The sequence below is a fragment of the Heptranchias perlo genome, chromosome 39 (assembly GCF_035084215.1).
Source record: "Heptranchias perlo isolate sHepPer1 chromosome 39, sHepPer1.hap1, whole genome shotgun sequence".
In the NCBI taxonomy this organism is placed as follows: Eukaryota; Metazoa; Chordata; class Chondrichthyes; order Hexanchiformes; family Hexanchidae; genus Heptranchias; species Heptranchias perlo.
This window is the reverse complement of record NC_090363.1, coordinates 6108301-6132098: the sequence shown is the minus strand read 5'-3', so window position 1 is coordinate 6132098 and position 23798 is coordinate 6108301. Positions and strand designations below refer to the sequence as shown.

Here is a 23798-nt window from a genome sequence, read left to right as displayed (position 1 = left end):
CATTGATTGTACATGGCTGCAAACATAACTTGAAGCGCTAAACAAAAAAATGCTGGTTTTTTACCTCTCTTCCCAGAGTAGGCGCAGCAGTGTGAAAGTTGGAGTGAAGGATTCTTCGGGGGGCCCCTGGAGGGACGGTTTGTGCCTGCGATGGATGCAGAGACTGCGGAAGTGGAACCAGGGACTGCTGCATGGATCCAAAACCAGGGACAGGCATCTGGGAGCCCAACATCGGGACCAACATCTGTTGAGAAAAGCATTCCAAAATGAACGCAGAAATGGAGGAGAGAGTCTCAAAGTAAATATGCAACAAAAAAAGTGCTGCTCCTTCAAGGTGTAGGATCCCCATCTCAAAGCAGTGAAAGGTAAGTGTCCCCAGCATCGGTCTGATTTACAGTTCTATTTTAAAAAAAATTTAAAACCTGTAACAGCAAATCTGAATATATTTAACTTTACCATCAAATACTGGGTTATATTCACACTACACACATCGACAATTCAAACAAGCCCACTGTAAGATTGGAGCCCATATGCTGGGCTGATGTCCCAGTGCAATACAGAGGAGTGCTGCAATGTTGGGATAGCCGCCCTCTAAATGAGATTTTAACCAAGGCCCCCATCTGTCCTTTCAGGTGGATACAATCCACTGTGGCACTGTTCAAAGAGTTATCCAGAGTCCTGGCCAATAGGTTTTCCTCAACTACCACCAAAAGAACAGGTTAACTGATAATTCAACTCATCGCTGTTGTGGGACTTTCCTGGTGTAGAATGGCTGCTGAATTTGCCTGTCATTGCATTTCTCATTTAACTAATTGTGTAAGTGCTTCAAGATGTTGGTCACATCTATATACTTCAGATCCCAATCATTTTGACCTGCAGTAGTCTGAGGGATTTAAAATTTGGCAAGTTAAATTTTCAAAACATTTTAATGCCCCCCCACAGCAAGTAGTATCAGTAAAACTCACTGTAGAGGATTACCTGGTGGAGTGGGCCACTGGACATCGGTGCTGCCGCAAAGTAGTTGCTCTGACTGGGCTGCTGCAATGGAGGGGAATAGAAGTCCGATGGTTGGGCCAAGCCTTGCCTCATCTGTCGAAAGGTCAGCCATGTTAGCATTGAATATGGATCATCTGGACACAGCATAGCGATTCCTATATAATGCTACACAACCTACTCCTGTGAAGCGTATACCTCAGCAGTGTATAGAGGACAATGTCACCTGCTGCAGGTATTATCTCTACTTTAAAGGCTGAGCTGCAGGATATAAAAATGAGGATACTTTCCAAGATTTTTTTTTTGGGGGGGGAAAAAAAAAGACTGCGCTGACACATGGTTCTTTTTGGAACGACAGCGTTCAAGCTTCCCAATAGCTCAGTGGGTATACGCATAACCCAGAGTGTCCCAACCTGTACAGGCGAGGAAAGATTCAGCCCCCATTCTGTGCAGAATTAGCTTGTCACGGCCAAGGATGCAGCGTTGGGCCCTATAATTGTGCTCAATGCCGCAGGCTTGAGAGCAGAGAGAATAAAAAAAAATGACCAGAGATCCTGTTCCTGCTCCCTATTAAGTGACCCTAGCTGCAAAGCAGCCTGCTAACACTCACTGTCCTGTCTTGCATATTAACAAAGAGCACTTGGGTGAGGGAGTGAAGGGCCGTAGAATTGGAAGGAAGTGAGGAAAGCAGATTTTTGATGCAGTTTAGGAGTTATTAGAATTAGGGGGTAGTATGAATCTAACTCGATGGGCGGGTAACCCATGGGATCAGGTGGAACGCCAGTTTCACATCTGGCCCAATATTACTCTCGATCAGAAGGGATGCAAAACCAACGTTGCACCCAACCCCGTCAGGTGGGTTAGGTTAAAATTTGCCCCCGTAAGGTCTTCTCCAGGCCCATCATTCATGCTCCATACTCCTTTTGAAAAGTCACTGCATCAGAGCTTGGTTTGAAGCGAAGTCTCTCTCTCACAAAATCTGCAGTGCACATTGTGAAGCAAGTAGGGAGGGAGCTCTGTACATGAAGGTTAAACTACATTTGAAGAACGAGAAGACTGTAACTACGATCAGGGCCTGCCACAATACCCTGCAACAAATCCTGCCAATTTCTACACTTGCCACATGTAATGCAATTGCTGCTTGAATATCCCAAATTTGCCCAATGCCCATATATAGTGAAATTGCCAGTCTCTCAGAGGATCAGAGCAATAAGTGAGTTACGATTTGGCAAGGCACAACATCCTGTAAATTTCACTATGTGTAATGTGATTTACTGCTTGAGTACTGCCATTTTGCACAAGAAATCCCGGAGGCTGTGAAAATTCGGTCTTCGAACAGATCTGAATGATACATAGGACGAAGCGATTTGGCATAGGGAAATGGCTTGTGATAACTCAGTCAATATTTTACACTTAACATGTGTAAACACAACTTGCTGGCAGGGCACCAGAGTGTCCCAGAGGCAGTGAAGATAGATGCCAATATCTGAGCAGTATCAATCCACTCGCCAATTATCAACGGGTAAACAGACTTTCACCCTCAGGTGCTCAAACTCCACGTATAAACAAACACCAAAGTGATACAAATAAACAGAAGCGATATCCTGGCTGAACAGGAGGCCAGCTTGAAGGGGAGCACTGTCTTCCGACAGCAGGGAAGGCCACTGAGAGGGAAACCTGCACAGCACTGTCTGAGAACACACACAGGCTTGGAGAGTGGGCAAAAGACTGCTAAGTATGTGCGGTACGGAACAAAGATTTGACATTCCAGCACTACATGGAGTGGATGTGCCTACACGGAGTCACTTGCACTGGTGTATATTTGCATTACGTGTATAATTTTGCAGCCAGCATAGGGTCAGGAGTCGGTCGTTCCACCATTCAATGAGATCATGGTTGATCTGTGACCTAACTCCATATACCCACCTTGGCCACATATCCCTTAATAGATTTTTTTTGTTTTTAAGAACAAAAATCCATCAATCTCAGATTTAAAATTAACAACTGAGCTAGCATCAACTGCCATTTGTGGAAGAGAGTTCCAAAGCTCTACCACCCTTTGTGTGTAGAAGTGTTTCCCTACTTCACTCCTGAAAATCCGGGCTCTAATTTTTAGGCTATTGTCCCCCAGTCCTAGATTCCCCAACCAGCAGAAATAATTTCTCTCTATCTACCCCATCAGTTCCCCTTAATATTTTGAAAACTTCGATCAAATCATTCCTTACTCTTCTAAATTCCAGGGAATGCAACCCTAGTTTGTGTAATCTATCCTTGTAATTTAACCCTTGGAGTCCAGATATCATTCTAGTAAATCGACACAGCACTCCCTCCAAGGCCAATATATCCTTTCTAAGATGCAGTGCTCAGAACTGAACACAGTACTCCAGGTGTGGTCTAACCAGGGCTTTGTATAGCTGCAGCATAACTTCTACCCCCTTGTATTCCAGTCCTCCAGATATAAAGGCCAGCATTCCATTAGCCTTTTTGATTATTTTCTGTACCTGTCCATGACATTTTAATGATCTATGACTTTGATAAAGTCCCACATAAGAGGTTAGTGTGCAAAATTAAAGCACATGGGATGGGGGTAATATACTGGCATGGATTGAAAATTGGTTAACAGACAGGAAACAGAGAGTAGGTATAAATGGGTCTTTTTCGGGGTGGCAGGCAGTGACTAGTGGGCTACCGCAGGGATCAGTGCTTGGGCCCCAGCTATTCACAATATGTATCAATGATTTGGATGAGGGAACCAAATGTAATATTTCCAAGTTTGCTGACGACACAAAACTAGGTGAGATTGTGAGTTGTGAGGAGGATGCAAAGAGGCTTCAAGGCGATTTAGACAAGTTGAGTGAGTGGGCAAATACATGGCAGATGCAGTATAATGTGGATAAATGTGAAGTTATCCACTTCGGAAGGAAAAACAGAGAGGCAGAGCATTATTTAAATGGTGATAGATTTATTGTCGCTCTCCCCATACCCCTTGATGTCTTTTGTGTCTAGAAATCTATCTAGCTCCATCTTAAATATATTCAGTGACTTGGTCTCCACAGCCTTCTGTGGTAGAGAATTCCTTATCTTCATTTACAATATCACCATCAGTTTTTAAAGAGGTCCACATCACTCTCGACCACTCTCTTTTTCCTAATAATTGTAAAAATTGTGCATGGATTTTGGTTCCCCTTGCAAGTTTCTTTTTATACTCCCTTTTGTAGCTCTTGCTACACTCAGGCGTATGTTCAATTTGAGGTTAAAAGATTTGAGTAATGACAACGTGGCACCAATACAAGTTTGGCAATGAAATGAGCCCTATTTTAAGGCTTTTGAATTAGTCAACACGACAGTTTTAACATGAATGCATAAAATACTGCACTTTAAAGAGGGGATTGAAGTAGTAAATGCTTCCCCCCACCCGTCGGATTTTCTCTCTCTCCCCTCCCTTATCTGAAGGCACCGACCGCTTGCTGGCATTCCTCCTGTACCTCGTCCAGGTAGTTACCAAGTGCAAGTTTAGATGGTGCCACTGATGCACACTTGACAGCAAAAGTGTCGCTGTGTAACGATCAGGAGTGGTAAGCACGGTCAATTTTCCCCCTCGCTACCTCAACTTTACTTACGGCACCTCCACCACTAACCCTGGCTGAGGTCAGTTAATTCAGCACAAGCCAGGGTTAAAATCTGGGACCTTCTTGACCCATGCGGCTCAGCTCCAGACCGGGTGGTGAATTTATCAACTGAGCCACTGCAAGTATTTTTTTAAAAAAAAATTCAGGCCTACTTTGATTCAAAAATATATTTTTGTTTAGACAGATGATGTTGGATGGGGTGAAGACAGTAAAGGAGATCTACCTCAGCCAAATCAATGAGATGGGAACAGCTGACACAACCCTCCTCCCCCACCCCTCCCAGGCCTATTGTTAAAGACTGGCTGCAGGACGACCCACCACTCTGAGCTCAGGGTCGCTGGAATTCGCATTAGTTTATGGGGAATTCTGCTCTATGCAGTTTCTCCTGGTCCTTCTATGCCTCCAGAAACTACCAGGCTCAAATTCATTGGACAGCCGCCCCGTTTTAATTTCTCCTCACTCCTATAAATAGGCGCAAATTGTTATTTTCAGCCATACTTCCGTGGTCTGAGAGTTTTCAGGACAATGAAGGAGCTGGAAAAAGTTGATCCAGTCAAACTGTTCACTATGGTAAGGGGTTCAGATACCAGGGTAAACGCATTATAAAATTAGGTGTAAGGAGGTGCAGAATTTGTCAGTTACCAAAAGGGACCACAGAAATAAACAGATTCAAGAGGCAATTGGATGCACTTCCAAAGAGAAGGGATTGAGGAATATGGGGAGACTGATCTGTGAGAAAGGGAAGGTTTCCCGTTTCTAAATATTCTTGAGATACTGACAGTGAGCATCCTCCTAAAATAGACTGTATAGGCCCCATACCTGGATCAGCTGAGAGTCGATGAGCTGGGAGTTGCCCAGCTGCGTGTTGTAAATGACAGACATTGGAGGAGTGCAAGCTGCCTGCTGGTAGGGTAATCCCGCCTGAGCTTTTGCTACCTCCCCAGCCTGCACTGCTGAAAAGCCAACGTACTGGCCTTTTACCGGACCTCCGGATATTAGCGTAGAGCCTTGCACCATGGCTGCAGAGGGAGGGGAGAGTCCAGGCTGGAGGTACAACTGTTGGGACCTGTCAAATAGAACAGACAGATACATGCATTGAGACGTTCACTGATACACACAGCAGTTGCGGAAATGAAAATCCCACTGTTAAAATACAATGAACCCACCGCAAATAACGGGAGCCTTAATACTTGTACCCTGCATTTTATAAAGTGATCCATCCCTCTGCATTCCCATAAATGACAGTAACCACACAGAACCGTTACATTTTGTTGGGTTCCACGTCTCAGCACAGCGATCTGTGCAGGACGACTCAAGGATCGCAATTTTTTTCAACTGCATCTGCGAGCAGGCGAAGACTGCACGTGCACGACTGCAGACATGCTGAATCTGATTCCTCCCATTTACTGGTCAGGTTCAGGAACCCTGGGATATCGGTGGGGGGGGGGGGGGGGGGGGGGGGAACAGCTAAGAAAAAGTCCCCACTACCTCAGTATTAACAAAACCGGACACATTTATCTTCAAGCGTATTAGTGACTGATTGGAACAGTGTACCGGGTGAACATTAGTGCAACGAAGGCAACTCTGAAAGCTGGGTCTGTACAACTGAACACAGAATAAAATTATATAAAGGAATTACAACGTGAACGGTAATGAGCTCTGGCAAAGTTACACCCAAAGAGTTAACATGTCCGAGTGCCGTTACACTTTGTTCTATTGCTTCCAGTGTGTAAAATCGGTGGCACTTTTAAAGGGCTACTTAAAAAGGGGCTGATCTGTTGAACTTAGTGGTCTTTGCTCTTATGCGGATACACATACTGCAATGACTAGGAGAGCCGTACCTGAAAGACTGAAGGGAACTGAACATATCCTGTGTTTGGGAGACCGGTGTCCCTTGACGAATGCCAAGAGCAGAAATCTGGGCCTGGCCCTGAAGAGGAGTGTGAAGAGGAAGTGTGATCTGCTGAGTCGGCATCGCCTGTGATACAACAGAATGGTTTGTAATAATTCAGTTTCTTTTCTGGTTCAGCTGTTTGAAAGATGCTACTTAAAAAAGAAAAGATTTAAAAGAGCACGAAATATTCTTAGAGCAACAGGTGAAGAATTTGTTGAAGATACTGGGGTAACAATTTGCAATACTGGTTATGTCACTGCTTATTAACACGGGTTAAGCCCATTGTGATACCAAGCTAGACCTTCAAGGTTCCAGGTTTGATCACTGGTCTGTATGGAATTACCAGATCTCAGCCGGGGAAGCAGTAGAGGCGTAGCAACTGGCCTCTGTGTCCCTGGGCTAGCGAGAGGAAAATCACTGGAGTTACTTGCTCCTGATCACCATCCAGTGACCCCCGCTGGAAAGTGCGTACGTCAGCCATGAACAAAATCAGCTTTAGCCGTACTGCCCTCCACAACAAAACTCACCAGATCCGTTAACAGCAGAGCTTGAGGCTGGAGCAGACCCAGTTTAAAAAAAAAGGTATTCAGACACACAACTTCAGCAAATTTAGCAAGCTTAACTTTGGCGGGACCAGCATGGTGGCAGCCAGTGGCTCAGTGGGTAGCACTCTCGCCTCTGAGTCAGATGGTCGTGGGTTCAAGTCCCACTCCAGCGACTTGAGCACAAAATCTAGGCTGACACTCCCAGTGCAGTACTGAGGGAGTGCTGCGCTGTTGAGGGTGCCATCTTTCAGATTAGACATTAAACAGAGGCCCCGGCTGCCCCCTCAGGTGGACGTAAAAGATCGCATGGCACTATTTCGAAGAGGAGCAGGAGTTCTCCCCAGTGCCCTGGCCAATATTTATACCTCAAACATCACTTAAAAAAGATTATCTGGTCATTATCTCATTGCTGTGTGCAAATTGGCTGCCACGTTTCCTACATTACAAAAGTACTTCATTGGCTGAAAGGCGCTATATTAATGAAAGTCTTTCTTTCTTTTCATACAAAAGCAGCTGTGGTTGCCAGGACTAAATCTTTTGAAAGAGAAAGCCAAAATCTGCCCCAGATGTCAAGACTCAAGTCCCTCGACCCGTCTGATGCCCTGTTAGCAGCAGGACCACATTAGCGACCGCTTACACCAAAATCCACAACACAAATCAGGGATTATGATGCTCTTACCCGTGAGAGTCCAGACTGGAACGCCTGGTGCTGGGAGATGGAGGGAGGCATTCCGCGAGGTTGGCTACCATAGAAATGACTTTCCATGTAGCAAGGTGGAATCTGGCCACTTGGAGCTGTAGGGGAGGAAATATTTATTTATGACAAAAAATTAAATAGTTCAGTGTTCTCCAGATCACTGAGAACAACACAAGCTCTGTAAATTAAATTATGACATGGTAGGGAGACTTGAAAAAAAGATGTGAAAGACCAAGAAAAGTGTAAGACCCTTCAAGAAACCCTTGGGCTCAGCTCAATTACTTCCTGTTTCGTTCAATAATATTCAGATGACGGGTCATTGATACAGTCATATCAATTGTATACAATGGGGAGCTAACAACACAATTTCCCTTCTCTACACAGGGCAGGAGTATTTTTTTAAAAGCCCAATTTAAAAGGAATAAAGCTGTTTCTTTGGGATCGTTTTCTGCCAGCAGATGGTGCTGTTGCACAGTATGAACAACCGATATTACAACAGTGACTACACTTCAGAAGTACTTAATTGGCTGCAAAACACTTTGGGGCGTCCTGAGGTTGTGAAAGGCGCTATATAATTGCAAGTTCGTTCTTTATAATCATTTGACTGGAGCATCTAATCCCACCAAAACCAAGAAAAAGCTACTTTGCTGTTGACTTAAGCAAATTAGATCACTTAAATAAAAACCTTATAAATTGTTTAAAAGAGGTTTGAAGGATTTGTATCGAGAGTTTTTAATAGGTTGCTCCCTGATGGCTTAGTGAGTAAAGGCTTCGCCCAGTGAGCAGCTGAGCCATCCAGACCAAGAATGTCCCAGGTGAATCCCTGGTCTGCGCTGAGTTTCCTGGTCTCAGCCGGGGCGACAGTGGGGGTGCTACAATTCAGACTAGGAAGGTGGAAAAATGCTGAGGTGAGTGTGAGTGAACATTGAGGGGGGGGGGCGAAATAGAGAAAGGAGGAGATGATCAGGCTGGGCTCTGATGCCCTCTGTGATTGAACACCCTACCCACTAGCCATGGTTCAGGGGGTAGCACTCTCGCCTCTGAGTCAGGTGGTTGTGGGCTCAAGTCACAGGCCGGGGTCTTGAATGCATAAACCCAGGCTGGTACTCTAGTGCAGTACCGAAGGAGCGCTGCACTGTCGGAGGTGCCGTCTTTTGCATGAGGCATTAAACAGAGGACCTGTCCGCTCTCTCAAGATCCCAACGGCTCTATTTCGAAGAAGAGCAGAGGCATTCTCCCCCTGGCCAATGTTTATCCCTCAACATCACTAAAAACAGATTATCTGCTCATTATCACATTGCTGTTTGTGGGAGCTTGCTGTGCTCAAATTGGCTGCCATGTTTCCTACATTACAACAGTGACTACACTTCAAAAATATTTAATTGATTGGGACGGCCAAAGGTCGTGAAAGGTGCGGTATAAATGCAAGTCTTTCTATCAGGGTTCACACGAAGAATGGGCACGTTCTTTAGTGAGGTACTACAGGGCTACCTGTACAACTGTACCTCACCACTCTGACACACTCAGAAGGTGGGGGGGGGGGGGGGGGCGGGGGGAAAAAAGAGAATCATCAGTACATCCTCTCCCAAAACAAAACAAAAAGCAGATGCTGGAAATCTGAAACAGAAACAGAAATCGCTAAAGATGCTCAGCAGGTCAAGCAGCATCTGTTGAGATAACAATGTCAAGTCGACATTTCGGGTATAGGACCCTTGCTCAGATCTGGAAAATATTACAGATAAAGAACATCTAAAAGGTGACAGAACAAGGCAGGGGGGGGGGGGGGGGGGAGGAAAGAAGAAGAGTTTTAAAAAAAACACAAGCCAAGCACACACACAGAAAAAGAAACAGAATGACCTGTAAAGGTGGACAACAGGAGATGGTTTAAAATGGTAGAAGTAGTGACATTAGCAGGAGACGGAAGGAGGCATAATTAGAGACAAAGAAATGAAAAATATATTATCCAGAGCGAGAACAGCTAGAGGGGGGATAGGTAAGCAGAATGGGAAGCGGGAGAAAAAGAGCAGAAAGCGAGCGAGAGCAGGAAGCAGAGAGAGAGAGAACAAGTGGGCAGGGAGCAGAGAGAGTGTGTGCGGGATGGGGGAGGGAGGGAAAGAAAAGGAAACAGTACAGGCATTACATCAAAAGTACTGAGATACTGAACCTGAGAGGGTAGCGGATGGTGCCACAGAGGCCACAGGTATTGCTGGTACTGAGGTGACAAAAGAATGATAGTTGCCAGTAAGCTCGGGTACATTTGCATTAGTCACACTTGCAGCAACATCTATTTCTGTGACGCCTGGAGATTTCTCCCATGCTTTACGAGCAGACTCCATCTGAGGAGGAAAGAGAAAAGATAAGCAAAATAACCTCTTGCACACTAACCATGTTAAACTCTACTGCAGCAGACGCAGCTCTATCACTAGGATTTCCTTAAAAGGGCAAAGGTGGAAGTGTGAAATTTGCATACACCTGAACTGTGAAAAACACCCAGTGGTGCAACTATAAATTCTGTCGTCCAAGCTTCGTTTGTGCCCGGAGACAGTCATTTGACACTAGTGAGGCGCTGGTGGTGAGGGTAGTTTGAGGTGATGAATTAAGAGCATCCACAAAAAAAGTGCGTCCCACAGAGTGTGCTGGGTTAAGCAACAATTTTCCTTCACTGTATTGGTATCTAGTCAGGAAATCCTTTTTACAGGTACCATCCTTTGCAATGGGCTAGCTGCATATCTTTTTCTCAAGGTGGGGGATAACTTGTAGGATGATATTAGGATCAGTTATCAATACAAGACAGTGGACAGAATGGGAAACCTTCAGACGGGAGATGGTTAGGGTATAAGCTAGACATATTTCCATAAGAAATTAAGGCAGTATAGCAAAAGCTAGAGCTCCTTGAATGAGCAGAGAAGTTAAAATTAAAAGAATAATTAGAGGCACGTGACAAATCAAGCGGAGTATGGAAAACCAAGTGGAACAAAAGGCTAAGAGAGGGTATGAAGAAAGACTCGTGGGTGGCAAAGGGAAATATTGAAGGATGTTATGTATATACAAAAATAATTTTAATAGTAAAGTAGGTGATCAGAGATGAAAATGGAAATCTTCTTACGCAGGATGAAGGCATGGTGGAAATACTGAACAATTACTTTACCTTGGTTTGCACGGAAGTGTGGCAGAGTACAAGAAGAGAAAGTGGAGCAATTAGAGTAACTACAGATAAAGAAGCAGTGCTGAAAACAAATGGTGGAGCTCATAGTGGAGAAGGCGCGAGCTCTGATGACTTGCATCCTAGAATACTGAAAGCGGAGGCTTTGACCACAATCTTTCAAACATCGTCAGATATGGAAGTTGTACCAGAGCTCTGGGAGGGTTATAATGAAACATCTATGTTCAAGGTGGGAGAAAGGGATAAACCAGGTAACTATAGACCAGTCAGCCTAACATTGGTAATGGGCAAGATTCTAGGGACCAAAACATTGGGCGGGGGGTGGGGAATGAATGCTCACATAGAAAGACGTAGGTTAATTAAGGACACCCTGCAAGGATCTGTAAAAAGCAACAGGAGGGGGTAATCATGAGGTCAGACTCTCAGCCGGAAGTTCCGGCCCCACCATGCTTCCAGCAGTGAAACAAGGCTCCAAGAATTTCAGGACCCTGATGTGCAAAATTATATGGGGTTTCAATAAGGTAAATAGTGGAAAACTTCAAATCACAAGAACGGAAAAGATTAGGAGAATTTTTTTTTTTTTTTTTTAAAAGGGCTTTGTTAGGACATGGAATGTCTTACCAGAACAGCAGTGGAAGCAGAATCCACAACAGCTTTTGTTTTTTTTAAGAAAAAGGGAAGTGGATAAACATTTGATAAGGAAATATTCAAAAAGAATGGAAGAAAAGGCAAGGGAATGGGACTTTGAGAGCAGGAACAGGTATGATAGGCTGAATGGACACCTCTCATGCTGTAAAATTCTACAACCTTGCTTGTATTCTGGGTCAATCCTGCTTAGACCAAGGAATGAATTTGAAAATCAGCAGCAACACCAGAAACACTTTGCATAGACAGATGTTCAAGTGTAGCAAATGGAACTTTTATTATTCTCCCAGATCAAGCTCACTACTTGCATGCCTCCCATCACAAGGCTTGGTACATGGCACCTTACTTTAATGGCTGGCATGACCAAAGTGCCCACAGACATCCTTGCACCACACTGAAGGCAATGTCCATTGTGTAGCCAACTAGAAACCATGGGATGATAGCAGCTGGGATCCGTTACCCGAAGGCCAGGTACAAGAACGCTTGCTCATATATCCAGGGCTTAGTGCCTACCACAATTAGGTTGCAGAGAGACAAACAGATGCTGAATGATAGATCTACCCCCATTCAATGGTGTATGCCTATGCTGGGATAAGCAGGTTGATGCTAAAGTGCTCCAAGTTTTATGGTGAATTGCGCTGTGCACCACGCCACTCATGAACCCCTAGCATCTGCAGTCTGTCTAACAAGGGCTCAAACCCATGCTCATCAATTGTCTAGCTGACAATTAGAGACTATGCTCCCCAGGGAGAGTGTCTCAGTGTCAAGGTGGCTCTAAAACGATATGCCTGGAAGCTTGGAACCAAGCCAACCTTTCTTGGCAATCGGATACCTGCGCCAGATAGGTCCACAGCGTTCCAGGGTACGTTTGATGGTCAAACCCACTAATGGAATTTGTCATTAGGGGCAGGGATTAGAAACATTGAAAAATTTACAGCACAGAAGGAGGTCATTCAGCCCATCGTGTCTGTGTCAGTCGAAAAAGAGCTACCCAGCCTAATCCCGCTTTCTAGCACTTGGTCCGCAGCCCTGTAGATTACGGCATTTCAAGTGCATAGCCAAGTACTTTTTAAATGAGTTGAGGGTTTCTGCGTCTACCACCCTTTCAGGCAGTGAGTTCCAGACCCCCCACCACCCTCAGTGAAAAAAAATTTCCTCAGCTCCCCTCTAATCCTTCTACCAATTACTTTAAATCTATGCCCCCCAGTTATTGACCTCTCTAAGGGTCCTTCCTATCCACTCTCTCTAGGCCCCTCAATTTTATACACCTCAATTAAAATCACCCCCCAGCCTCCTGTTCCAAAGGAAAAAAACCACAGCCTATCCAATCTTTACTCACAGCTAAAATTCTCTAGTCCTGGCAACATCCTCGTAAATCTCCTCTGTGCCCTCTCGTGCAATCACATCTTTCCTCTAATGTGACGACCAGAACTGTATGCAGTACTCGAGTTGTGGCCTAACTAGTGTTTATACAGTTTTAACAACGTCCCTGCTCTTATATTCTAAGCCTGGGCTAATAAAAGCAAGTATATGCCTTCTTAACCACCTGTCCCTGCTACCTTCAGGGATCTGTGGACATGCACGCCAAGGTTTCTTTCTTCCAGCATCCTCCCATTTATTGTGTATTCTCTTGCCTTGGATGGATGTCCCCAAATGCATTACCTCTCACTCCCCCGGACTGAATTCCATTTGCCACTTCTCTGCCCACCTGACCAGTCCATTGATATCTTCCTGCAGTCTACAGCTTTCCTCCTCACTATCACACCCTAGGTTTCTTCCCTCTCACCTTCAGACGGAAGCCCAAAGCCCTAAAAAGGGTGGTTCTAGCTGGAGTAGTTGTGGGAAGCTTGCCAGTGATCTGTTCTGGTTAATTTGGTCAAACTGAAGCAGCACCCGTGCACACTTTAGCCCGAGACCTCGGCTCTGCCAACATTCGTTAAACTTTGGTGAGGAGAAAGTGTCCCGAAGGGAAGAGTGTGCACAATCCATACTGGGCATAGATACCCTACAGTTGGGTGTGGTTTCTCTTTGGCTAGAATTGGAGACTCAAACATGGTGTGTTTCTGCATGTGTTTGACAGCCAGCTGAGAAAACACAAAAAAAGGCAGGCCCATAGTTGTTCTCCTAGGGTTTCTCCAGAGGCAGGATCGTCATGTAAATGGCACAAAGAGAGACTTAAAATTATTTTAAGGTAGGTTTTAAATAGGCACTGATGAGAATCTCTCTTTAATTACTTGACAAGAGTTGCTGACCAGTGGCTTAGCCTAGTAGAACTAATTGTCTTCCTGGTCAGCAGTGAATCAGAAATCCTACCTTAAGAGTCAACTCATTGCTGGGCAGAGATACAGGAGCCATCTCACTGTCCTGTGGTGGGGTCTCAATGGTGGGGACTGGCAGTGGGGCAGCTAAAGGCACCTGGGAAGGACAACACAAGAAAAATCAACACCCCAAGCCTGATAAAATAGCGAGCTGACTGATAGCCCATGTGGTCGAACAGCCTACCTACACTCGCTATCTAGGCTCACCCATGAAGACTGGCCACTTGGGTGATGCAGCATACGATGGATTTGCAGCCCAGCAGGAGTAAGCATCTTAAGCAGGGAAACAGATGAATAAAAAAAAACTAGGGAAAAATGACCGAAGAGCAGTGCAACTAAAATAGGAAACAGCCTTCACTCACTGCAGATAAAAATGTTAAATTTTCATCACTACGAAACACACAGGTTTGTAGGATAGACTTATCTTGCAGCAGACATTAAAACAATTGTCAATATACCTGCCGCTTAATAGCAACATATTTTTCAATGACGACTTTTTAACTATACAGAATCGTTATTGGGGATGACGGACGTTTGTGTAATAGTTGCTTGGCCATGCAAGCGCATCCTTGTAAAGCATTTAAAAAAAAAAATACTGGCCTCGTTTTAATTCAGAATGCGGCTCCCACATCAGTAAATCCGGCTCCCTGTTCCCATAAAATGGGTCTGCCAAACTGTCGCCAAGATAAAGGAGCTGGATTGTAGCTGCGCAAGCGGGAATAAATACAGACCAATATAAAGTACCTTCACATTGCGCTTGGCGAGGTGCTACAGCCACCGCAAGTTTACTTTGGGGTTGCCGCCAGCAGTCCAAGACCCTTGGATTTGGGAGATGGTGTCCCTGGCACCCCACTAAACCCAGCACAAAAGTAGTTTTATTGTTTGAGAAAAAAATACACTGGCCAGATTAGCCCATTGTGCCCGAGGGCTGGTTTCACAACAGTCTCCTGCCTAAGGGGGAGCGGACTCGCAGTGTGGACACAACCAGAACAATTACATGTAATTACCGCAGCCACTGCAATTAACCAGGAATTCTGGAAGCCTGTCTGTCTAGACCCCTGCAGACCCAGTATTTACATCAAAAAAGGGTCATACCCTGCAAGTGCTTAACCCGGCAGTAAACCCGCTAGTTTGACATCTTGAAACCACGCTTTGCTCATTTAACGATGCCAGATCAATTTGCCGACAGCTGGAAAGCAGGATTTAGAGGAGGAAGTTGCATAAGAGGGAAGTGGTAAAATCATGAGCAGGTTAACCTGTTCTTGTGCAGAGATTGTAGCCGCTTTCACAATGGAATTTATTTCCTTTGGATTCCGGGAGATCAGCAACTTCCCTTTTGTTTATATTAAATCCGGCTCCCTTCTCCTGGCAACAGAACTGTAAATTCCTAGTTTTGTGGGTCTATTAATCTGCCGCCAGGAAAAGGGAACCAGATTCAGTGGTGCAAACAGGGGAGCCAGCTTATTGCCACCAATCTCTGAATTTTAATTAAACGTCCTGGTGTAAAATTTTAATTAAACGTCCGAGAGTAAAAGCATGTTGTGATATTTATTGTCTGTATTGCCTGGTAATGAGCTGAAAATAGCTCAGAAGTGCAGCAATTTTGATTCCACTCATTGCACACATCTCCTACTTTAATTCAACCCCCACTTCCCAAGACCAGGAACTATGGAGCTCCACACCGCCCTTGGGCTTTCCTCTCCTCCTATAATCTGCAGGCTGTTAATACCTAAACTTGGCAACACCCAAGTTCTACTACTTCATCTGCTGCATCTTCACTCCTGTCTTACCTGTTATTAAAAAAAAAACACTAAGGTAGTTTAATTGGTGGCACTACAAGTAAAATCTGTGACCAATGGTCTACCAACTAAAATGTCTTGCACCACGGATGTTGGCTCTTCACCTACGCTCCTGCAGTCGTCACTGGTGGCACAATCACCTCCCCTACCCAAAAAATGAAAAGAACTCAAAAGTACACAGGCATAATTTAAAAACACAGCTCCACATGAGTTAATTAAAACAGTACACGCAATAGACCAGCAAGAGCCAAAGTTCTGGGTTAGCAGCGATAGAGTTACTGCAATTGGACTCAGCACCACTGGGTTTGGGGAAGAGGGGTGGGGAGAAAAAAAAAAAGCCAAGGTTTCTGCTGCCAAGTGCATGTTTGTGGGTGCTGGGTACAGGATTGGGCACCACACTCCATAAAAAATAGCCTGTGAAGGCCCATTCTCTAAGCTCAAAGAAGAACTGGATGAACATTTGGCAAAGTTGCAATTGGTGGCTATGCAACCATATCCCTGCACGAGACAGCTTCTTCAGGAAAAAAAAAATTAAATATTTACATTACCAGTGATTTTTTAAGACAGTCATCTAGGCTCTGATAACCCATTCCTTAGGAACTCCTGTTGCTAGCCAACCAATATTCTGTACACTATTTTGCAAAAAAGGATGGAATCCAACTCAAAATATGTTGCAGGATGCACAGCACAAGGGAAAGATCCCATGACTAAGGACGTTGGTAGCCATTCAGAATCTTCACTGGTGCTCTTTCGTGCAAATTAATTTGCAAAAATGAAGTACTGAATAGTGGTCAATTAAAAGGTTTTCATAGAATCATAGAAATTTACGGCACAGAAGGAGGCCATTCAGCCCATTGTGTCCGTGCCAGCTGAAAAAGAGCTAACCAGTCTATTCCCACTTTCCTGCTCTTGGTCTGTGGCCTTGTAGGTTACGGCACTTCAAGTGCATATCCAGAGTTTTCCCCTCTGCACAACTCCTTTATTCTCCTGAAGAATCTGATAAACTGGACCTGCCCTCCAGTACCTCTGCCAAACAGCTAATCATCATACGCGAGCTTGTACAGTAAATATTGGAAGGCCACTCGATGTGCTTGGCAGCTGATCATGTCCTCAGCCCACGTTCACTTTCAAGCCAGGGTCACTGGATAGGGGCCAGCAGCAGTAATCCTTGCTGTTATTCCCCCTTCGCCTCCCTCGCTAGCCCAGGTGTGTCAAGGCTCGCTTGTAGTGCCCTCCCCATCTGCCACCCCAACTCATAACAGGTCAGAGGATCAAACATGGAACCTTCAGATCCACAACAGGCAGTGTCTCTCTGCCATCAGAGGATTATAAGTTTATGTAGAGACGTGTTCTAGATTGAAATTTTAGGCCTTTTTAAGTTGGGCACTTCTAGAGTACGAGTCACACAGAACCATGCCAGTTACTTGTTGACATTGCTAAAACCACCTCTTATCTGATGAATCTTAGAACCACCTTAAATATAGGATTGCTCACAGGCAATGCAAACGACCTTGAGGTATGTGTGTGCGTGTGCGTGTAAAATCCAGCTTATGAAGTAGCAATATTTTCCAAAGCACTGTACCAGCAAGGCATTACAAAGGATGTGTAAATGAGATTGCAGATGAGGCAAGTACGTACATCATTGCTGGCAGCATTCTGCAGGGTGCTGGGCGGTGAACTTGTGGATCTGGGCAAGGTATTCACAGCCAGGCTGAAATCAGAATCCTGAAAGGGGAGGACACAGAAGCAAAAATTATCTAGTGTGCACTGAAATTCAAAAATGGTTCTTTTGGTAACTAGTCTCTCCTTTCCATCAGCTTAGCAAAAACTAGCACTTTCTCCAAGCTATATCAAAACAGGGAAAACATTAGGCACCATCTGCCATCTCACCAGAGATGGCAAATTCACTGTTCTGGAATTGGAGACCGCAACACTCCACAATCTCCAGCCTCTGCACAAGTGGTCCTGCCTCTCCGGTTACACCCGTCCGTTATCTTGTCTTTCAGCAAGTTTATTAAACGATCAATCCAAACAATTCTTTGCATACTCCCCATTTCAAACTAGAGGGTCCTTCAAAATCATCATACCTGTGTACTTGCCCGGCCCTTCCTTAGCAATCGTCTCCAGTCATAGATCACTGCACGTGCATCCTCTGCTCCTCTGACACTATTACTCATTCCCTTGACTTCACCATGCTCACTGTCAGTTATTATGCCTCTTCCCTATGGAAACCCTGTCCTAGATACGAACATACGAAAACGACGGGCAGGAAAAGACCAGCTGCTCCATCAAGCCTGCCCCGCGCCATGATGGCTGGAACGTTATGACTATACACTTCCTTCCTTCGCCTCGCCTCGCCCCACCCCATTCCCCAACCTCCGCAGCCATGTAACCTCCTGGGAGAGGTTAAAAAAACTTTGGAAAGTTCCTTTTTGACACCCACAGGCGATCAAAACCAGTCCAGGAGATCACATGGATCAAGTGTGATCTCTCCACATTTTCAAGACGCCTCAAAAATCACAGGTTGTTCAATCAAACCCCTGCCCCCACCCAGAACAATTTTTCCACTATTCCTTATTTTCCCTTCTGCTTGGAGTTGTTCTTTACTTTACCCCTAAAGCACTTTGAGATGTCACTTTGGGGAGCACAATAAAAGTGTTAGTTGTGGCCTTTGTTGAAGTAGGAACATCCAGTAGTTATACCTGCCACTGACTAAGTTGAACTAAGATCGAAGGTCAACAGACTCAACTTGACAATTTAAAATCAAGTCTCTCCAAGGTGGTGACTCACCTTTGCACTCACTCCGAACTGGATAGGCGGTACAGCGACTTCAGTCTCCAGGAGTAAGTCAGGGTCAGGCTTCGATTTCGGCCTGCTGCTTATAGAAAAGCCAACAGCCTTTGCACCTCCCTCGGGACTCTCTTTATGCTGTCCTTCTCTTGCCTTTTTATTTTTCAGTGAACGCTCATTCCCTATTGGTCCGGGTTTATGTTCTTTACTCAACTCGCTGCCAGACTCCTGAAACTTGATGAAACACAGATTTTTAAAGACAGAAAAATAATTAATTTGTCCTAGCACCAAGTTGCATTAGAACCAAGAACCCATACAAAAGTGTTACATACTACAGTCTACTTCTCTTAATTGAAAATCAGTTAATTCAAATTATCTAATAATTCAGTTCTTAAAGCACTAAATTCCTACCGTGCTTGTTATTTATTTTTGCTAAATTCAAATGATTAAATATTTCAGTTTTGAAACACTAAATGCTTCCAATCATCAGAAACAGACTGTACCCACGAAATAAATAACCAATTAGACTAGAGTTCGGCTCGCAGGCCTACACCTATGTTGCTCGCTGTTCAGTGTGCAGAGCAGCATGGCACGGCTGCCACCCTCCCTCGGAGAGATACCGACAGCTTCTGGATCTCACCTCACCCTGCACCACCACCCTCACTCCCCTCCACCCCCGAAAGCCTGTACCATACTAGTCAACAGCACCCTCCTCCAGAGATCACTCCTTCACAATCAAACCAGTGTTATTCAGGAGTGGAGTCTTCTGCACAAAGAACAGTCTACAGGAAATATACTTGTAACTGGCAGCAAAAAGGCTGCTTAGGGGATGCAAATAAGACCCAGCAGAATGTCCATGCCTTTCAGTGTCACCAAGAACACCACAAGACTAAACAGAGTACCGATGAGGTAACGCAAACAAACTATTTAAAATGAAGGCAGACAGCTTATAAAAGCCTCAGAATCCATTTAGAAGATGGGATAGAATTTTGTATGCTGGAGTGGACTATACACATTGAACTTGTTGACTTCAGAGTGCTACAGTCAGCCTCAGTGTCGCCTGGGTTGGCTAGAAAATCAGCCCGGGCTTCCGCTGTGAAGTGAATCCTGCTGGATAGAGTGTCACATGCAGACACTGGATGAGGATAGAATCAGATTTGCCTGATGTCACCCACCGTGAAATAGTCCTCCCCAGAATACACTCAAGAGATCAAGGCTGGCTATTGTGCAAGACAGAGAATCTCTGGAGGCCACGGAGATGTGCCAAGAGTACGAGTAAGCACCTTCAGGAGGAGGGGAGAATACCAAAGGGGAAAACAAAACAATCACAGCAGGCATCAGCTGGATTCATCTCCCTTTCCATTACCAGTATTATGACTTAGCCAATGAAAAAAACGTATCCTAGTTTTGGAAGTTCATTAGCTGAACCACTGTACACCAAACAGTATTTTTCTGCTAGACTGGTCACATGATTATGTACTTTGACAGATAGAGCCAGCTGTACAACTCAGTCCCTGATGTCAGCGGAGTTCAGAATATAAAATACATCAACGCACAGATGAACCTCACCCGCAGGGCTGAGCAGCAGCAAAGCATCATCACTTGCCTATTTTAATACTGGGCCACTGCTTACTCACAGAAAGCTGTATTTGAATTCTGCCTGTTAAATGTAGTTGGGAGAAACATGCTCATGGCCATTAGGCTATCTACGGATGGGCTTCAATAAACATTCTGCTTCAAATAATTGATCCACATTTGCTAGATATTGGAAACAGAATTTATTTATTAAATCCCACACATCCTTTTAATTTGCTCCTGTCCAGAGCCAAGCAAAATCCTGAAGTTGAAAGGAGGTGGGAAGGGTTAAAGTCTGGACTGTGTTTAGTTTGTCTCTCTTTCTTCTCCATGCCCCCCCAAAACCACATACACAATTCTCAAACATAGTTTAAAAAAATCTAATGGAGCATCACTCAAACTCACAACGAAGGCAGAATCGTTGATCAGGAGATTGTCTTTTGAAAGGGCCACATGTACACAGTAAACATGTAGTTAAATAAAAGCCATTATTACTCACTGTTCATCTTTGGGAGCCTGTTCTTTATTGCAATCGCTGTTACCCCTCACTACCCACCTCCCCCTATGAAAAAACCACCATGCAGCCCTCCTGTACATATTATAAACGCGTAAGTTGCTTCATCGGTGTTCATACATCTGGAATGCTAACTCCAGCATCACGTAAAACCAAATGCGTTTGCCTTTATTATCTGACCTGGCATTTATCATGGAGTAAAGGAGTTCTTGCTGATACCAGTTTCAAGCTTTTTTTTTAAAAAAACGACATCTTACATTTATAGATCACCTTTTAAAAAAAGGTAGAAAAATGCCCCAAGGGGCTGCACAGAGACAACATCCAAAAAATGGACATCAAGCCAAATGAGTAGCCATGGCAGGGGTGAGTGCGACCAAAAGCTTGGTCAAAGAGGTAGGTGGAGACGGAGAAGAGGGGTTTAGGGAGGGAATTCCAGAGCATGGAGCCCAGGCAGCTGAAGGCACTCTAATTGACAAGTAAGAGCGTGCTTGTGTGAATGCACGCGCACACTTTCAGAATGGCTGTGATTCCTTCTCCTAAGCAAATAGCCTGCTGAAGCTCACTGTTTATAGAGTCACGCAAAAGAACGGCTACTGGGGATGGGGAAAGGGGGCGGGGGAAGAGACAGAAAGGAAGGACAGTACCAAAAGTGACCAGTAGAATAAGTGCCTTCAGGAGAGGTGCTGTGTAGCAGATGAGGTGGTTAGTAAGTCACGAGAAAGTGCTGTACCTTATTTTCTTTCAGCACTCCTGGCCTGGCAGGTCTCTGTCTCTGCTCTTTGGGTTCTGGGAGCTGGTTTTCTGCTGATCGCATCTCGGCCACCTTTGTGCCAATCCGGTTAATAAGCCCAACACGCTCCCCGGTGTCTGTTTTCAGGCTGCCGTCTGGAGAACTACGCTGTGAGGAACTTGTTGATGAGACCTGACAGTCACTGCTCAAATCCACCCCACTGTCAGTCTGGCTGGCCTTGGAAAACAAAGGGGCAGAGAGATGCACGTTGTAGTTTTAATCAGAATTCAAAAACTACACTGTCCCGTTAAAAGTGCACGGCATTAACTCATCGTCTTTTTCTAAGCAACTGTAAATCATGGTCAGTGGCTTCAGCAGTCAGTAGTTTCACTCCCACTTGCAAAGTTAATTAACCCTTCAAGGACTGGAGTAGCATTTCTAAAGGCAAATCGAAGTCTACATTTGACACCCCCGCCCCCCACCCCCGGATGCCAGTTGCTGTCCCGTACCTTGATCAAGTGACCATTCTCTATGTGTGAGCCTGAGCAGTGAGTGCCGACAGGCTATTCAACCTTTGGAGAAGTGGGGGCTGGGGGGGGGATTCACAGCTGAATCCCATCCCGTCTCCATCTAACATCTAATCAACCTGCACTTTGCAGAATGGGGTCATTGAATAGCGACCAGAAGCAGGAGCCCTGGTTGATTTCCTCCCTGCTCAGCTAGAGCCTCCAAGGCCAACTGAAGCACCATTACTGCCTTCTCAGCTGAGATCAGCTAATTCAGCACCGACTTTGGGATTATGGGGATGGAAGAAAAACGAATTAAAAAAAACGAACCTTCGTGTTTATACGCCTGTTACATGCTGCGTTTATGAGTCATCGGGAGAAGCAGTGAACCGTTACGAAGGACTTGCTTTGTATGTCTGCGATTCAAAGAGGGAGGGACGTGGGATCTTTAACTGCTACCTAAACAAGCAGACGAGAGATCGGTCTGCAGCCGAGGGGCTAAATGCTCCAAGGCACTGCCATAACTGGGAGGTGAGAGACGCTGCTTAATTTCCCCGCAATTCAGATTGTCAGTGGAGCTGGAACCTGGGTTCATTCCTGCTCAGCACCACCCACATGGCAGCATTTTTAAAATGCTAACCAGCTCCACTGGAACAACCTGAAAGGGATGCCCACCACCAGTGCTTTACTGTCTACCTTGCCTGTGTTAATTATTCAATCAAATGTTCTTGCATCTGCAGGTAACTCCAGAAAACTATTTCAGTCAGAGTAAGGAACTGTAGCAGGTCCTCTCCAGTGACCGCAGAGGTTTAGGGCACGTTTCTTACCTCAGCACTGGCTGCCTCTGCAAAGACATTCAGAGGTTTGATCCAAGTATCCAGACCAGAGGCTGCTGGAGGGCTCAGGGAGCCAACTGCAAGATTAAGGGGGAAAACATTTTTTTTTAATATAAAAGAGGTTAAAAGCAAAAGGACTTGGTACCTAGCACGGAAAGAGATTCCTGGTCAAATAAAAAGACAGACACGCAAACAGTGGAACTCCCAATTATCCACAAACTCGATCAGTGGTAGTTGGGGACTTCTGGTTTGACAGCTGGGTTGAATCTTTTATCCACATTAGATACAATCTCTTTGCACAGTGGATCATCAGGTCACATAGGATCTTTTATGCAAATTATGCTGCCACTTCTAGATGAATTGAGCCTTTTATTGGCACAGGGCTGCAATTTTGAGTCAGGAGTCAGCTGCAGCCAAAGCTGCCAAGTATCCACCAAGGGAGGGAGGGAAAGTCCCATTATAAAGAAAGAAATACATGCATTTATATAGTGCCTTTCATGACCCCAGGACGTCCCAAAGTGCTTTTCAGCCAATTAAGTACTTTTTGAAGTATAGTCATTGTTGTAATGTAGGAAACACAATAGCTAATTTGCACACAGCAAAGTCCCACAAACAACAATGCGATAAATGACCAGATAATCTGCTTTAGTGATATTGGTTGAGGGATAAATATTGGCCAGGGCACCGGAAGAACGCCCCAGATTTTCTGCGAAATAGTGCTATGGGATCCTTTACGTCCACCTGAGGGTGCAGACGGGGCCTCGGTTTAGTGCATAATCAAAAAAAAAGGCACCTCCGACAGTGCAGCACTCCCTCAGTACTGCATTGGGAGTGTCAGCCTAGATTTTACGTTCAAGTCCCTGGAGCGGGACTTGAACCCACAACCTTCTGACTAGGAGGCGAGAGTGCTACCAACTGAGCTAGGGCTAACAACCCAGTTTTCACTGTAAAATGAAATTCCTAACAGCATACATGTGGAATGAGTTTTGGATTGCAAAGACCAGGCACAGGAATAGTAGCCAAATGGCTTCCTCCTGTGCTGTAACCCTCTACGGGACTCGAGACTTGATCCAGAACATAAGCAAAGACTAAAACCTCCGAATTGCACTCGTTCAATGCCAAATGCACTTTCGCTGCAATGATCCCCATTCAAAAACAGTATCA

The 23798-nt window shown here is 45.0% G+C and overlaps 1 protein-coding gene across 7 annotated transcripts in view; it reads right to left on the bottom strand.

Annotated features, from left to right (window-relative positions):
- Positions 1-23798, bottom strand: part of LOC137305164 (protein PRRC2A-like) — a 102299-nt gene that overhangs the window by 14271 nt on the left and 64230 nt on the right. For 6 of the 7 annotated variants that reach the window (XM_067973971.1, XM_067973975.1, XM_067973973.1 and 3 more), the window contains exons 20-30: positions 22626-22711; positions 21293-21529; positions 18474-18707; positions 17322-17408; positions 13880-13981; positions 9923-10094; positions 7741-7856; positions 6464-6600; positions 5442-5688; positions 979-1089; positions 65-244 (exon numbers count right to left, since the gene is read on the bottom strand). In XM_067973971.1, coding sequence (XP_067830072.1) covers positions 65-244; positions 979-1089; positions 5442-5688; positions 6464-6600; positions 7741-7856; positions 9923-10094; positions 13880-13981; positions 17322-17408; positions 18474-18707; positions 21293-21529; positions 22626-22711 — 1709 coding nt within the window. The remainder of the gene's footprint in view (positions 1-64; positions 245-978; positions 1090-5441; positions 5689-6463; positions 6601-7740; positions 7857-9922; positions 10095-13879; positions 13982-17321; positions 17409-18473; positions 18708-21292; positions 21530-22625; positions 22712-23798) is intronic. The other variant, XM_067973974.1, reaches the window with a different exon arrangement.